Source organism: Momordica charantia (assembly GCF_013281855.1).
Source record: "Momordica charantia cultivar OHB3-1 chromosome 10 unlocalized genomic scaffold, Mcharantia_2.0 BLBB01000010.1, whole genome shotgun sequence".
NCBI classification, from domain to species: Eukaryota; Viridiplantae; Streptophyta; class Magnoliopsida; order Cucurbitales; family Cucurbitaceae; genus Momordica; species Momordica charantia.
In genome coordinates, this window is record NW_028275158.1 from 2101532 (window position 1) to 2118745 (window position 17214).

Here is a 17214-nt window from a genome sequence, read left to right on the forward strand (position 1 = left end):
CCCTTGAATAACAACTAAATAAGATTTACAATCGTTCCATCTCCAGTTTTCCTGTAATTTTCAAACTGTACTTCTAACAAAGTAAAATAGATCAAAGGAACTATCCTGTGTTGAACCAAATATACATTCGCCTATGTAGATTCCACAATGACCTACCTAAAGAATAAGGTCCTAATTACTTATTGCAGCTAATATAAGGTTTCTTAACCTCACAAGCATATTCAACTTCATCCTCAGTATTTGCTTTACCAAAAGAATCAGAAGGGCTGGCAACTCTGACAATATAGGTTCGGGCACGGTCAGAAGATATCAGTATCAATTGGAACCAGGGATATACATTTATTTCAGACATTCAATAGTATACACCTACTTGTCAAGGATCTCGATTAGAATTGTTATTTAACAAAATCACATTATAAGTAGCTTTTGAGGGTGGCCTATTGATCTTCTCTAATAATCTACTGAATACTAATTTTACTGGTATACATGCTACAGTTGGTGGCCCAGATGATTCTGGTTTCAATCCATTCATTTGACAAGTTACACTATTATCATGTATAGGCATGCTACTAAAATTCTGTTCAACAGCTATTGAAGACAAAGTTCTAGTCTTCTGGTTAGATGATAAGCTTACTTTCTTTGCCATCTTTTTTGGGAGCCTTCTATCATGAGAAGGTCGGGGAATGTGAGGCACACCCCTACCGAGGCTTGCCTTCTGATTATGGACCCCTGTATTTACTCTTTTAAATCTTGATTTCCTTTCTTGATCAGCAAAAGGAGAATCATAACCAGCTTCTTCACCATCCAGGGCCGATGGTAAGTGAGGGCGTGGGATGCGAACATTTGCTGTCCTCCTCGCAGTCCTCCAAGCTGGTTGAAGCGCTGTGCTTCCATCATTTTCACAGGGTCCATTCCCTAGACTATCAGGAAGAAGAGTTTCAGAAACACCATCTTCTAGTGTTTCAATTTGAATAGGATGCCCAATGATAGCTTGCCCATTTAACTTGCTCATAAGTGAGACTATAGGAACAGGCTCTTTCTGGTAACTTGCTTGGACCTTCAGATCAACATCGATTAGTATAGTTCTTGTCCTCTCACCAAAATGATGACGTATACCATACAAGGTATTTTTGACATCCCAATATCCTTTTAAAGCAGGCTGATCTTCCCAGTCGGGCATACAATTTCTGGCAAGATACCGATTGTTTGATACCCTTTTTGATGTCAAATAATATTCCTCTTCCAATGCATCAGTTCCCTCCATGCTGTCATCAAAATAGTCATTCCGACTAAATCTTGTCTGCCCATATACCCTTAGGTGGCTTGATGGTTCATCATCTACTCCACCAAAAGACTTTTTTGAAAGATTACGGACATTCCTTTTCCCCTTCAGTTGCCACTTAGACACTGCTTCATTAGTAGACACAGGGTCATGATGATAAAGGTGAGACATGTCACCGGAAATCACAGAATCATCAGGCTCCTCGCTGCTCATATTTCCATGCTCTTGTGTGTCTGTTCTTTCAAATGTACTTGGCTCCTTTTCTGAAGGCAAAGTAGAATCTGAAAAACCCCAAATACATATGGATATAAATTAGCCAAGCAATAGAAACACGAAGCAAAAGCCAAAGGATACCAACTGCAAACCAGTAATACAGTCCTGAGATCTAACCACCAAGAACAATTCAAGGAAGGTAAACTTTTTTTTTTCTTTTGTAGTTACAAGTAAAGGTTGCAACCAACAGAGGTGGAAAAAATTAAGGAAGCTATAAAACAACTCACATTCCAAAACACCAAATGACAAATTCAAAATTTTCCTTTTCCACCATTACCAAGAACAAGACCTCGATCTAACAAATTCAACTTGTATCTTGCATATCCAGTGACAAATTCTATTTTTGCATGTAAACAAGTACATCTATTACAGAACACCAAAGAGAAGGCAAAAAAACATCAGCAAACCTTCTATTTAAAAGAAGCGTTACGAGCATAGATACTTGAGCTTCAGAATTGAACTTCTCGCCTCTTATTTTTAAAAATTGAGCTTCAGAATTGATGTAATCTGGAAAAAAAATTTGAACGCCTGGACTTACTAATTCCAACTTACAATACTACTGGCATAGCTAAGGGGGATATAACTAAGAAGAAAACGTCCATAGTGAACACATGTATATAGACAGAATAAGTTTGACTGCAGTAGGAAAATTAATCATGATCAGTAGCCCTACTTGGAAACCCGCCGGATTACATATCAAAGCCCAAAACTAAAACATGACATCGCAGCATCACCCAAACCATCTACCGGAAGGACTCCAATTGTAGCCTAGAAATATAACTAAGCACATCAATTGTACTATACCATTTACAATTACAATATTGGAGGTGTGGATGCCCAAACCATTTAATAAAAACTGCTAAGAAGATGCCTCTAGCTGGGGCGAATATCGTTTAAGAAAAACAAGACAATTCTATTAATGATGATAAAGCACTAAGTCATAAAAGCACATCATTGAAATTTGTGGCACACAAATTAACAATGAAATTCCTATAAAATAAACATCCACATGTATATGATTTACATAATAACCTGAAAGTGCAGCCATGCCATTATCCACTTCCTGATCTGACCTGGAAGAATCAGAATCAGTCTCTGAGTCAGAAGATTCATTCTCAGATGAATCAGAAGCATTCTCTTCAACCAGCGAATCAGGCTGAGAAGGCATAACCCCCGGTCCTAAATGGGGTGTTGACATCTCACCCTGACCTAGAGAAGGTTCTTTGTAATCCAATGAATCACTAGAATCAGCTGGAAGATACATACATTTGCTCCTCTTTGCACTACCAATTTGTCCCATCCCTGAAGTAGTAAAAAATAATGCAGTCAATTTAGCTGGTGTAGTCTACTTTGGCACTGTTCAGCAGTGCTCGAGCGAGAGAGATCATTTTTACATCCCTAACCCAGTATTCCTCAATCAATAATTCGTTTTATTAAAACCATAAAGTGCTTACCATTTGCATTGCTCTCATTTCCAATGCTACAAACACCATCAGAAGGAGGCAGAGGATTGGTATCAGTTATAGGCATTTCAGAACCATTTGAGACAACAGAAGAAGGTGGAACCTTTCTTTTGAAAGGAGCAATTCTGAGCCCAAAGTCCTGCAAGCCTCTCATTCTTGGTATTGTTTCACAATGGTCATCCTCACCACTCAGTTGAGCTCTTTCACTTGCTTTATGAGATCGATCTGTAATTTCATTGTCATAATTTACATCTATTCTCTTAGAAAATTGCCGTGATTCAGAATCTGCATCTTTTTTTTCATCAGTTTCCAAGTGTTCTGAAGAAAGAAGTATTTCCTTCTTCACAGCAGCTGGTGATATAATATTCGTTTGATCAGAATGTAAATTAAATTTTCCTTGCTTATTCAGTAGCTCCTTCTCAAGTTCAAGAGCATGAAGAATGGCATCCTCCCTACGTGCATATTTCTCTCTCTTCTTTATTGGCATGCCTTGCGAGGACTCTGCCCTTTCAATACAATCATCAAACTCACTGCATCGGAATGGCTTCACACGCTTGGACTTCTCTAAATTATACCAATCCCTGGGAAGAAGATGAAGATATTTTGTTTAGAATAACAAAAGCTATATATTGATGATAATAATACTTAAAAAAGAGAGAGAGAGAGAGAGAGAGAGAGAGAGAGAGAGAAGAGAAGCACAGAGGCTATGCAAGCAATGCAACCTTCGTGCTTATAGATGACATCAAACCCAACAAATTACCAAAGACATGATAAGAATAGTATTGAATGGCATGAAACTTGTGCATCAAGCAAATGGAATTCCTTGATTAGGAAACAGGTTTGGATAAGTAGGTGAGGAGTAAGTAAAAAGAATTAAGAGACTAGCATAGCACTTTGAATAAGGAAATCCCAGCTAAACTTAAAAATAAGAGACCTCAGAGTTCTGTAACTTCTCAAATATCAACGAAGGGCAAGGTGTCCCCTCTCCAGAAGGGAAAAATCATACAAAAGCCCGCCCTTCCTGTTAGCTAGTAATTTTCCAAATATCAATAAAAAGTTAGTGTTTCTTGTCAAAAAAGAAAAATTCTCCAAACCCTTTTGGTCCAACTTCCAAGTGCCCCAAAAATCTACCTATGAAATAATTTTCCAAAAGGATTCCTGCTTAACTTATCAACTTCTGGCCCACACGGAAATTTTCCAACAATTCTTAGTTGAGTGAGGGTGGCTTGGCACTAAATCAAACCTGCTGAAAATCTTGTTCCATAACAAGTTAGCCAAGATGCACTGGGGAAAATAAACGATAGTCCTCGTTCTCATCTTGGCTTTTGCTCATAACATTAATCAGGAAAAAGATGGCATCCAGGAGAATTTTTCTGAACCTTATCATTAGTATTTGACTTCCACAACGCAAGTGGTAAAAGCAAGACTCTTACCTTTTTTGTAAGTTTCTTTTTCCAAATTCTATTGCTGACAGCTTAATTTAGGGCACCCCCTTGATTGAAATTGTTGCCTAACACTAAGGATAAAATTAGATTTTGGGGCAATGATGATACCATCAAATCCTACTCTATCCCTTCCTTTTACATTCATAGTATTAATAAATCTCAAGCAACATAAAGGAATTACAAAGTTTATTTGGAGGCAGAAGATCCCTACGGAAGTAAGATTCTGTATTTTTGTCTTACTCTTCATCATTGCAAGGTCAACATGTTAGAGTACCAGGAAAAAAAATCTAAACTTATATGTATAACCTTCTTGTAGTTATCGCGTCCTAAGAGGATCATTTGAAAAAAAAAATCAAGAGACATTAGCATTTCTTATGAGAAAGGAGGATACACAAAAATGGCAAGAAGATAAGACATCTCCCGAGAAATCAAAATAGAAGCCTATAAGAAGAACCCAATCCAAATAGACGATACTTGTTGGAATCAAAGAAAATTTCTCGTACCAAGATTAGACAGTGAACTGTACAGACTCCCAAAGTCTAGAAAAGTGTTTGCTAGTCTCTTTGAAAATTCTATCATTCCTTTCTGTACATATATCTCAAATGATGGCTCTAGTTGCATTCTTCCAGATAGTCCTTGCTTTTCCTAAAAGCCACCAACCCGAAAAATCTCTAAAAGCACCACCTTTATGCCTTCATGTTAACAACTAGTCCATCCAAAGAGCTTGAATGATTTATAGCCCATAGCCAAAGAGAAGCCAAAACAAGGTGATTAATGAAATCATCCTTTTCCATGAAGTTGGAGCACACGTGTGGGAGGTAGATATGAACCTTCATTTGGACCTTGTCATGAGTGTTTATGCTTCTTTCGTGAAGGGCCAGTAGAAGAACTTTACCTTATTCTAAACCTTAAATCTCAAAATCTGGTTCATCAGCTCCGTTTAAAGCATGCCACTATTCATTGACAACAAAAGGGTGGCTATTTGCAGGAGCATTTACCCTTCAAAATTAGGCTATCTTCAAGGTGATTAAAGGCCACATTTTCCAATCTATCCATAAGAATCAGCCATTCTTCAAACTCTCTACTCTGTAGGTTCCTTCTCAAATCTAGATTCCAATCTAAGCCATTAGAATCTCAAACCTCTGCTACCAATTTCTCTCTCTTTTTTTTTTAACAAGAGGGAGTTGGAGCTTTGCTACCCTATACTTGGGGCACTCGCACCCACCCCCAGGCACGGACCCGAGAGACATCGATGATTTTTCTTATTAAGCTCACCTGAAAGTTCGAACTTGAAACCTCCAAGTCTGTATGATCAACAGACCCCAAAACCTTGCCAATTGGACCGCCTCTTGGGGCCCAATTTCTCCTTCAAGTGAGCAATAGCACAAAGGCTCGAGCAAATGGCTGAATTTGGAAGCCACTGATCTTCCCAGAACCAGACCTTGGTTCCTTTCCTCTAAACTGAAGGCAAAATTGGACTTTCATAAATTTCTGCACTTGCCTATAAGAAACTAAGGGGCTTTGGAGCTCCCCGGAGGGAGACTCTTATATTCCAACCCAACCAGTCCACCCTAAAAATGCTAGCAACAGAAATGGTGGATCAAATTTTTGTTACTACCTTGCTTTGATATTATGAAACACTTTTCTCTTAGCCACAGATTTTGATTGGTGTACCCTTCACCTAGTTGTGATAAAGTGTTTCGGCATGAGCTTACTTGACAAGAGGAAAACCTATTGGTGGCTATTTGGTGCATGCACTCATTGAGCTATTTCCGATGTAATTGTTTTGTAATAAGCTTGTTCGGTTGTTTTGTTGCTTTTATTTGCCTTTTATCTATTTTCACTCATAAGTAAGTTTGTATCTTTGAACAATTTTTGTTCCTTTTCATAACTACAATGAAAAATTCGTATTTTGTTGGAGAAAAAAAAAAAATCAAAAAGAGTGGAAAATTACAGATGACGGTGTTTCCTTGACACTGAACTTAAATGTAACAAACTTTCCTAGGTGTGAAGTCTTGAGTTTCAAGAATTCATGAAATGGTAAATTCTAATTCCAGCCTATAACAAGCAACGGAATTCTTACTTTATCTTCTCACATAAGGATGTCTACATCTTTCACTAACGTAATCTACTCTAGTTCTAAACAACCTATCCTATGAAAATTGAGACAAGCATGCAACTCATTCATATCCTTTCTGGCATGTTTTTCTTAGCAATGTGTTTTCTCGACCTGAACAGAAACACCCAATAAAGTCATCTGGTAGCCAATAAATCTATTCCAAATTCTATTCTCTTTGCAGTTTCCCATAGCAAATAGTGAGATAATTTAGTCTGATCTTGGATACTAAAGCATATGGTTCTTTTCCTAAATATGCATTTCCTTCATCTAAAACTCAACTTGCTACTGGATTCCTTGGATATTTCCCACATTTCTTCAGTAATCAAGCTTCAAACAAGGAAACAGATAATAAGCCACTGAAAGTGAAGGTACAGCCAATGAAATAGATGAAGCTGACTAAAGAACAGATGAGGATATAGCTACAGAATTCAAGGAGGATCCTAACTTACACACTGGCATCTTCTCTTCCGAGGAGCTTGACCGGAGTTCCAGATCGAGGTGACGTAAGGTTCGAAGCTGAAAGCTCGTCGGCACCCAGAATTTTACCGGGCCACCATGAACCATTCCTCCTTCGGACCCACACGATCGATCCCACGCCATAATCAACCGCACCAGATCCTGGACTCCCCATCTCCGACCAACTTCTCTCTCTCTCTCTCTCTGTCCCGCCCTCCCCCTGTTTGAGTAAAACAATATCCGGTCAGCCTCCGGCGAAGAAGAGTGAGGTGCGCAGAATGATCCGACAGTGAGCGAAGATGGAGGATCCGCAGAGATCGATGCGGGTTATGATTAGGGTTTCCATTCAGATTTGGGGATTTTTCATGTCTAGGGTTGTTGCCAAAAATTCGCCTCCACCTCTGTGTCTCCACTTGTGCAATCGGAGATTTCAGATCCTTGAAAACTCCGTTCTCTCTATCTAGAACTGGTTTTCAGACACTGCCGTGGGTAATTTCTCTTCCGCTGACACGGAAAATGAAAAGGAAATCTCTCAGGAAACCGGCTATTCGGGTCCGACCCGGTCGGGTCGGAACATGGGTCGTCGCCGCAGTCGGGCAACGTGTCGTGCACGTGAATTTGATGAAAAATGATGAAATAACGATTACCGGATTCGTACGTACATGTGATGAAGTCAACGTCGCAATTTGTTGTAAAAACCAATTTTCAGAATTTACCGCCTTTCACTCCAATGTCCAGTGTAGGTTAAATTTCATTCTTACAGTTTTTCATCTTTATTTACAATTCGGTTGTTGTAATTTTAAATTAGTTTCGATTAAAACTCTCGAAACATCTAGGTTGACTCTGATTTTTGAGAATTTTTGTCTCTTCATTTAAATTAGACTTGCATACAGACATCTATCATCGATGTAGTGTTCTATAGATTGGACTTCGATACTTGAGTACTTAAGATGGAAGGAAACGAGTATGACGTATGTAGAGTAAATTGCAAGAATCTTAGTGAGAGTCGGCTTAGTAGTGTGACAAGAATTAGGGTTCACATAAGATTTTTTTTCTTTTTTGAAAGAGTTTGTTGGGTACTTCAATTAGGGCTCCAAAGAGAAAGGGAGAGTGAGAGGGGTGTCCGGGTGGACCATTGACACCCCTATTCCCTCTCTACTAAGTAGAATGCGCAGCGACGTGCTTTACGATTATTTGGAGCATATTTAGGAATCGGACGCATGGTGTCAGTGCCACCTCCGCAAGATGTCTTCTATACAGATTGTTTAGGTTTGTCGCTCTTTTGATCCGGTGCTCTCAGTGTTGGTCTCGGTGTGTTCAGCTTGTCGAAGCATTACCCACGTGGCAATTTGAAGTCATGATGCTTGTTGCCTTGGATTTACCTGTTTATTACTAGATGCAAATAAGCTTATTATCTAATATATTTTAATACAAGGCAAAGGAGAAAGGAGAATAGTAAAATGGATATTTATTTAATTTTATTTTAGTACAGGTAAAATGGTTAATTGCGTTAGATTGCACTGCCATTTAAATTGAGTAAAGATAGAGCTAGCGGTCAAGTTAAATTAGTAGAATCCTTAATACCAATTTAATAATTTGAAATATCTTATATTGTCTCTCAGCTCATCACAAAAGGTTCAAAGAAAACATTGGGGGTAAAAAAATTATTCACATCTAGACATTTTATGAAACAATGTGATACGGTGATTGACATAAATAATATTTTTAAAATATTGATTTTGTTAGTTATTAAATATAATTTATGTCAAGAACAAAATTAGTTTTTACTCAGACATTTTCAATTTCATCAAAATATCACATTAAACCTAGATAAGGGTTGCAATTTTTACATTTGTTTGAATAATCATTCAAAAGTATTATAGTTCAATGAATTGCAAAAGTATGATATGAGCAAAATTGATAGAATTTAGGAGGAAATGCAATATCATAATCGATTAAATTTGTACGTCGTAAAGTTATTCAATTGACGATTTTGTACGTGGATTAAATTCAATTTTGTGAAAATTTTGATTTTCATTGAAATTAGTGAGTTTTTGAAATTTTTACGCTACCTTATGTTAAAATTACTGTATGAACTAACAAATTAACGAAAATTATAGAGGGTAAAAATTGAAACATTAATCAAAATCTTAGGTATAAAATATTGAAATTAAATATTTATGTGGTAAAAATTGAGTTACATCTTCATAATTGATTATTTTCCCCTTCTATCAGGTCTGCAATTATTGGGCTTGGACCTTAAATCGCATCATCGGAGGTTTGCTCTTATCTGAATCGTCCGATTTTGTTTGCTCTTATCTGAATCGTCCGATTTTCGAAGGAGAGAAATTCTCTCGACCAAAATTGATAGTATGATAGTTCAATGAATTGCAAAAGTATGATAAGAGTAAAATTGATAGAAGTTAACAGGAAATGCAATATCATAATCGATTAAATTTTTTCGCCGTAAAGTTATTCAATTGATATTTTTGTATGTGGATTAAATTCAATTTTGTGAAAAGTTTGATTTTTTTTCACATTGCTTTATGTTAAAATTACTGCATGAATTAACAAATTAAATTAACGAAAACTAGCGAAAACTAGACAGAGGGTAAAAATTGAAACATTAATCAAAATCTTAGGTATAAAAATATTGAAATTAAATATTTATGGTAAAAATTGAGTTACATCTTCAAAATTATTATTTTCTCCTTTGGCAGCAAGGCCTCAAATCGCATCATATGAGGTTTGCTCTCATCTTCTTCACCAATCGTCCGATTTCCCAAAGAGAGAAAATTCTCTGCAAAGCTTTGCCCGCCCTTTACGCCGTCGTCGCTGCCGACCAGCTACGCTACTATTGCCGCTACAACTAGCTAGGTTTGGGTTTTTTTTTCTTGTTTTTCTTTTCAATAGTTAGTAAAAAAACGGAATTATTTTGGGTTTTATTTTATCTAAAATTTTGTGCGTGCCCTTTTAGAAATTTACGTCTTGCAAAATTCGTGTTCGTGCTTCTTAGCTTATTATGATAATTATGATTATTTTTAACCATACTTATAGTAGTCACTATTCCAATAGAACTACCATGTTCATGTCTTTATTAACTAATCTTTAAGTAGGTTGAAAGTAGAGATTTGTAGACGGAGGTGCCAACAAATGAACCTCAAATGAAGGTTCAGAGCTCCCAGTAAATCATTCCATTGATACTGCTCATCAACAAGAGGATGATGTGCTTCCTGATCCCATAAATGATGGGTATATAAATTCATCATTTCTCTTATTTTATGTGATATTTATTTTTAGACTATGATGTTATGTTGTGAATGTGTGATCTTGCTATCTTATATTTGAATTGTAGCTTCTCCCACATTGTATAGAATATTATGTCATGGGAGGAGGGTTATAATGCATACTATTGTCTCCCTTATCCTTTTAAGAGATAATTTTTGAACTTTTAATTTTCATGGAGGAAAAACAAGAAATCACTCCGAAAGAAGTTAGAGGTACACTTGAAGCGCGATTGCATCCACAGGAAAATTCTGGTATCTTTCTACTCCATCTAATACTATGAACTTACTGTAGATATTAAGGTGGTACATATAACATCTGTTCAGATTTTGAAAGTGTAAAAATTTTAACCTCATAATCTAAAGAATTTGGTATATTGAATGATTATAGACCATGCTCTGCAGTGCAATTTAAATATGGAGGTCAAGGGGTTCTTTGATTAAATGCCGTTAGAGTGACTTTATGGGAGGGTTTGCCTTGTGGGAAATATTTCCTATAATAAACCATTTTGATAGGTCTTTCCAACCATATATATCCATAATTCATTGTTTTTTTTTTTTTAATAAGAAGCCAAAGCTTTTCATCAATAGATTGAATAGAGTAGAAAAAGCCTCTTGAAAGACCTTTAAAAAATCTGCTGGCAGAGGGGTATACGTATGCTTGCCAAAAGAATTAGATAGACAAACCCTAAGACATTAGAGTTGCTCATGTGGATTCCTAATCAACATTTGACACTATTTCTCCACACTCTTAAATTGAAATTAAATATTTGGTAAAAATTGAGTTAAATCTGTCAAAATTGATTTTTTTTCTCCCTGGGGGCATTGGGCCTGGGCCCATAATCAGGTCTACAATTGACAGTATTGGTCCTATCTCTCCCACGTGTTGTACTAAAAAAAGAAGAAGCGAAATAATACTTCAAAAATATTATTACTCAACATTTTCAATTTAATCAAAATATCACCTTAGGGTTGCAGTTTTTATTTTTTTGATAGATTTTTATTTGAATAATCATTCAAAAGTATTATAGTTGAATGAATCGCAAAAATATGATTAAATCAAACTTGATAGAATTTAAGAGGAAATGCAATACCAGAACTGATTAGTTTGTTCAGTTGTAAAATTATTCCATTAATGATTTTGTACGTGAATCAAATTCAATTTTTTTTTGTGAAAAGTTCGATTAAAACTAGTGAGTTTTTGAAAATTTCACGCGACCTTCCATTAAAGTTACTGTATAAATGAACAAATTAACGAAAATTAAATAGAGGGTAAAAATGGAAACATAAATCAAAATCATAGCTCAAACATTAAATATTTAGGGTAGAAATTCAGTTACATAGTCAAAATTGATTTTTTCCCCGGCAGTATTGGGCTTGGGCCTCCAATCGCATCATCGAAGGTTTGCCCGCCCTTTACGCTGTCGACCAGCTACGCCGCTGCAACTAGCTAGGTTTGAGTTTTTTTTTTTCCTTGTTTTTCTTTTCAATAGTTAGTAAAAAAAAACTGAAGTATTTTGGGTTTGATTTTATCTAAAAGTTAGTCTGTGTCCTACCTTTTTAGAAATGGACGTCTTGCAATGTTCGTGTTCGTGGTTCTTAACATATTATTATAATTATGATTACTTTTAGCCATGCTTATTGTAGTCATTGTTCCGGTGGAACTGTCATGTTTATGTCTTTATTAACTAATCTTAAGAGTAGGTGGAAAGTAGAGATTTGTAGTTGAGGTGCTACCAGATGAAGGTTCGAGTCTTTCAGTAAATTCTTCGATACCATAAATGATGGGTATTAAATGCATCGTTTCTCTTATTTGCTGTTATATTTATTTTTGGGTTATAATGTTATGTTGTGAATTTGTGATAAGGTGTTCAAAAAAACCCGACAATATGACGAAACCAACTCAACCCTACTCATGGTCAATTAAACTCGATTTGGGTTGAGTTGGGTCAGGTCTCGAGTTAGTCCTTTAAAAATTCGAGTTGACCCAATCACGATTTTAAATATCTGTCGATATGTCAATATGTCCATCGAGATGTCCATGTATCAATGAGTTCGACATCGACATGAGGGATAAATTGACATTTCTATAATATTACCAAAAAAATCTACAAAATATAACAAATATCAACAAAATTTCACTACACATCATATTAATATTAATTATTTTTAACTGGTTTAGAAATAGTAAACGTGTTAATTTAAATATATATTTTTAGATATTTCTATTTACATTTCCGACATTTGAAACTTGGAACGAAATACAGTACGATTAACCTTATTTATAATAAATACTTTTATTATTTTTAATCTCAGTTCTCAGCCATTCATTTTACATCTAGGGTTTTCACTTCTCTCTGCTCTCCTTCCTCCCTCTCTGGTTTTGATTAATCTCACCCTCCATAGTTTTCTCTCCTCCATTGTCGTCTCGTCACTCAAGCTCCCCGCTTCAACTGTCGCCGCCCGTTGCCCGCTACATACGTCGCCGCCCCTGCGTCTCGTGGCCGCCGCCGCCCCTGCGTCCTATCCAGATCGTCCGCCCCGCGCCCCATCGCAGATCGCGGCCCCTGTGTCCCGTCTCCGCCCGTCACCATCTTCCGTCGCAGCTGCTGGTGTTAGCAGTAGCTGCCATGTAAATTTGTTTTTCTTTTGAAACAGTAGCTGCCTTGTATTTTTTCCTTTTTTTTTTTTTTTTTGAAATTTTGGGTTGGGTTGGCTATCAATATTTAACCCGTCGGTTCCAACCCGATGAAATCTGTGTCTTATATTTCAGTTGTTGCTTCTCCCACATTTTATATAATATTATATCATGTGAGGATGGTTATAATGCATTCTATTGTCTCCATCTTTTTAAGAAATTATATTTGAACTTTTAATTTTCAGAGCCATGGAGCAAAAACAAGAAATGACTGAGGAAGAAGTTAGAGGTACACTAGAAGCGATTGCATCCACAGGGAAATTCTGGTATCTTTCTACTCTATCTAATACTATGGACTTAGTGTGAATATCAAGGTGGTACATCTAACATCTGCAGATTTAGAAAGTGTAAAAATTTTAATTTCAGAATCTAAAGCATTTGGTATATTGAGTGATTATAGACCAGTGCAATTTAAATATGGAGGCCAAGTGGTTCTTTGATTAAATTCTGAAATAAGATGATTATTTTTATCGGTAAAACCTTCACAAATTTGGGAGCATGTCTCTATTGTAATTTCTCCCCTTATGTTATCTTTAATTGGACTTCCCTTTTTAGTATGCCATTTGGAATGTGAGAAATATTTCCTATAATAAATCATTTTGATATGTCTTATATTTTCTTTGTTTTTAATGAATTCCTTTATCCATGATTTTTTTGTCCCCTTCCAAGAGAAAATCAATGGTGGAGATTTGGCCAAGTGGCTGCCTGCTATATCAATATCTGATGTGAGATGTTTGTTGTGTCAGTGCTGTGTTTGTTGGGGTTAACACTAACTTGAACATTCAAAAAGAATCAAACCCAACCATATATATGCCATAATTCATTGTTTTTTATATAGGAAGCTAAAGCTTTTGATCAATAGATTGAATAGAGTAGAAAAAGCCTTTGAAAGACCTTTTAAGAAATCTGCTGGTATACTTGCCAAAATAATTAGATAGACAAACCTCGAGGAAGCTAAGACATTAGAGTTGGACACTGCTTTAATTGTATTTCTCCAAAATCTTACTCTTCCTCTTGGAAATTTTGCCACATAAAATTTGTGCTACACAGCACAACATCAGCCACATAAAACTTGAAGTGCGTGATCAGTTGAACTTTCTCTTGTTCTTGACTGTTGAGAACTTACAATATATACATATTTGTGTATATGTATTTTATGTTCTCAGGCATGATTGGGAGAAATTGAAGAGCATGCTATCCCTTCAGCTGAAGCAGGTATGGGGAGGTACGCATAAATGTATTTCTTTTGCCACTCTACAGTGGATGTTTTTTAAGGTTCTCGCATAGTGGACATGCATATCGTATTTGTTGCTTTCAGTTTTTTATGAGTAAATGACACTTGTTTTCCTTTCTCTCCTGCTTTGTGAAGGTGCTGTCAGAGTATCCTGAAGCAAAAATGCCAAGTGAACAACAAAGTACTCTAGGAGAAGCCTTCCCGGAGCTGGTTAAGCGGTTAGATGAAGGTTAGTCAGCTTCTGTACTTCCTATTCTTTATCATAGATATATTTGAAAAACCAATGTTGTGCAGTAAATTATAGCCTACAAATTGTAAATGATTGGAAAGCAGCTATTTTTTAGTGCTTGGGTAGGGTGATCTCCTCTGTCTGCCCTTAGGGTGCTCCCCTCTTTTGAGTTCTTCAATATATTGTCTTTTATCCAAAAAAAAAGCTGGGCAGTAAATTACGGTTTGAATCATTCAAGTGGCCATACATTTGGAGTCACCTATCTAGGTCTTTTCACTACCCAATGCTGTCAAACAGTGGCCCTAATTTAATTCGATGAACTTGGTGAGATTGGGACTTTTATGTAATAAAAAGACTAATTTTAAAAAATATATATTTTTAATTAATTTTAAATCTATTTATAGGAACCCAAACGTTTATTAACAACAAAGATTTACCTTGGCAACCAAGTATAGTAGAGTCAGGTGGGCTGCGGTTGTCCCGTGAGATTAGTCGAGGTGCGTGCAAGCTGGCCCAGACACTTACGGATATTAGAAAAGAAAGTAGAGTCAGATAAGAGGGAGTTAAGGAATTCCTCAACCTGCAACTTGTGGGTGACAAAAAAATGGCACTCTATTCATCACTATAGTTTCTCCTCCCTTCTATCTAATTGGAGAGCATTGGAGAGCTTTTTTGTAGCCCAATTTGGGCCCCTTTTGTTATCATATTTCATATCTCAATGAAATAGTTTCTTGTTAAAAGAAAAAAAGCACTCTAGTCACATAATAGGGAGAAATTATTAATAGTTCGACTAAAAAAATAAACTGAGATTACGAAAAAGCTCTCAAATTGATCGCAGTGTAAGAGAGATAGTTAACTTCCTTTTTGAATGAGACTTATTTCAGTATGTTTTCTGGATTGCAGCACTTCTTAGCTTCATTGAAGGCCCTCCCTTTACCCTTCAAAGGATTTGTGAGGTGATTCTACGTTCGCTTAAATGCAATTTCTTTCTTAATATTTTCATTTTTTAATTTTTCGTTCATTAATGATCAGTGAGATTGCTAATAATTACTGTTGAAGAATGTGCCACTGGTAGTTGATAACCTCAGCTCTCTTGTATACCTTATTAGATAGATCTCATTATCCAAAAACTAGAAAATCTTCGGTCAAATATTGACATTTGAAGCAACCATATCTTGTTCCCTTTTTGCCTCTCCACACTTCTTATAGTGCTTTTAAATATAGAAATAGTATAACAATAGTTTTTTCTAATAGCTTCCTCTTTCTTCTTGGATGGTTGGGACATATATGCATGACAAGAATTTTTACCAAATTTATTGGACCTAATTATTATTCTTATCATTGTATTAATCTTTTCTCATCCAAAATTGATGTCAAAACAGATCCTGCTAGATGCACGGGGCATCTATCCAAATCTCTCAAAGCTTGCTCTAGCTCTGGAGAAGGTATGGAGTTTTGTGGTGTTGAATATATATATATTTTAATATTTTTAAATTTCTTCCATTTGGCACATGAGTATGCTACTCGGCCTGGATTTTCTTTCCTTTCATAATCCATATGTCCCTCAGACCTCATTAAACTGTTTATATGTAGTATATTATCTTCATGTATAATGCTCTTATTTATTGGTTCACTATTAGTGTCAGCTAAATTACAATTTTGATCAAGTGTGAAAAATTATGGAAAACATTTTTTAAAATCTTAAAAGTATCATGATGGATAAATTTTTATTTAAATAGTATCATGTATTATTAATAACTTGATGGATAATTTTCAATATCATGCCTAATTATTCAAGTTTACGTTATAGAATCTTTTGGTGACATCCACACTTGCCATCAGTTCTGAACCGCGACTACCATCCTCTGAACCAAAACCCGACGAGTTGGAGGAGCCAGAGAAAGGTCTTGAAGAACAAAAGCATTTACCTGACGCAGTAGAAAATGGGATCGAATCTGTAGCTGGAGACAGGGATGAAGTCATGGCAGAGGTTGTGGCTGAAATAAATGACGATATGACGATCGACATGGAAGCCTTTAGAGAAATAGTTGCATCATCTGACACAAATGTTGCTGCAAACAGTGATTCTTAGGCTTCATCGCACACCTTTGAGTTATAGCTGTTGAGGCCTGAGGGAGCGAGATGGCTGATATCCACAGTGTTCTTCAATATTTCTATTTGTTCGGGCCATGGGATGTGTTGATCTCACACTTGGGGGAGTACATCTACATAGATTGTTGGTAAATGGAAATTAGTTAACAAATATCAGCTACTATTTTTGCTTTTTGATGTTTTCTTGATTAAATATTTGGCTTCTAAATTTTGTTATGTTACAATCCATTTGCTAATGAAAATGATTAGTCCCCTTTGCAACTGTTGATTCCTTCCAACATGGTCTTGGGTTCAACTATGTAATTTGTGTAGATTTGATGATTTCTTGGATTTATATATATCTACCTTAATCTTCTTCGAGAATTTTGAACTACAGGTAATTGCAAATTTAGCATATTCTAACCGTTTCATGCTCTCTTGCTCGAACAACTCTAAATAGAGTTTACTGATTACCTTGTATTTCATTTGTATTGGTTGCAAATTCTAATCGAGTATTGAAGTTCTCTTTATTCCTATGATCATATTTATTTCGAAGAGATATTGAGGGAATTATCACGTAATTTAGCAAATAAATAACCCACTTAATTTTTGAGAAGGGATGAGAAATGAGTTTGTTGCA

The 17214-nt window shown here is 36.1% G+C and overlaps 2 protein-coding genes across 3 annotated transcripts; one reads left to right on the top strand and one right to left on the bottom strand.

Moving 5' to 3' along the window:
- Positions 1-315: 315 nt before the first annotated feature.
- On the bottom strand, positions 316-7689 carry LOC111011512 (Tudor/PWWP/MBT superfamily protein). 2 transcript variants are annotated; one of them, XM_022285302.2, is made up of 4 exons: positions 7028-7689; positions 3010-3599; positions 2588-2857; positions 316-1563 (listed from the first exon to the last, which is right to left on the bottom strand). In XM_022285302.2, the coding sequence occupies exons 1-4, from the start codon at positions 7180-7182 to the stop codon at positions 374-376; spliced, it is 2205 nt and encodes a 734-aa protein (XP_022140994.1). In that variant the 5' UTR covers positions 7183-7689; the 3' UTR covers positions 316-373. The 2 variants fall into 2 exon arrangements, with proteins under 2 accessions (XP_022140994.1, XP_022140993.1); XM_022285301.2 differs by having other exon boundaries at positions 7032-7684.
- A 4943-nt stretch (positions 7690-12632) lies between these two features.
- Positions 12633-16856, top strand: LOC111011610 (serine/threonine-protein phosphatase 4 regulatory subunit-like protein). The gene is made up of 7 exons (XM_088118575.1): positions 12633-12954; positions 13206-13286; positions 14187-14235; positions 14390-14483; positions 15387-15439; positions 15866-15928; positions 16294-16856. The coding sequence occupies exons 2-7, from the start codon at positions 13210-13212 to the stop codon at positions 16573-16575; spliced, it is 618 nt and encodes a 205-aa protein (XP_087974701.1). The 5' UTR covers positions 12633-12954; positions 13206-13209; the 3' UTR covers positions 16576-16856.
- Positions 16857-17214: the final 358 nt, after the last annotated feature.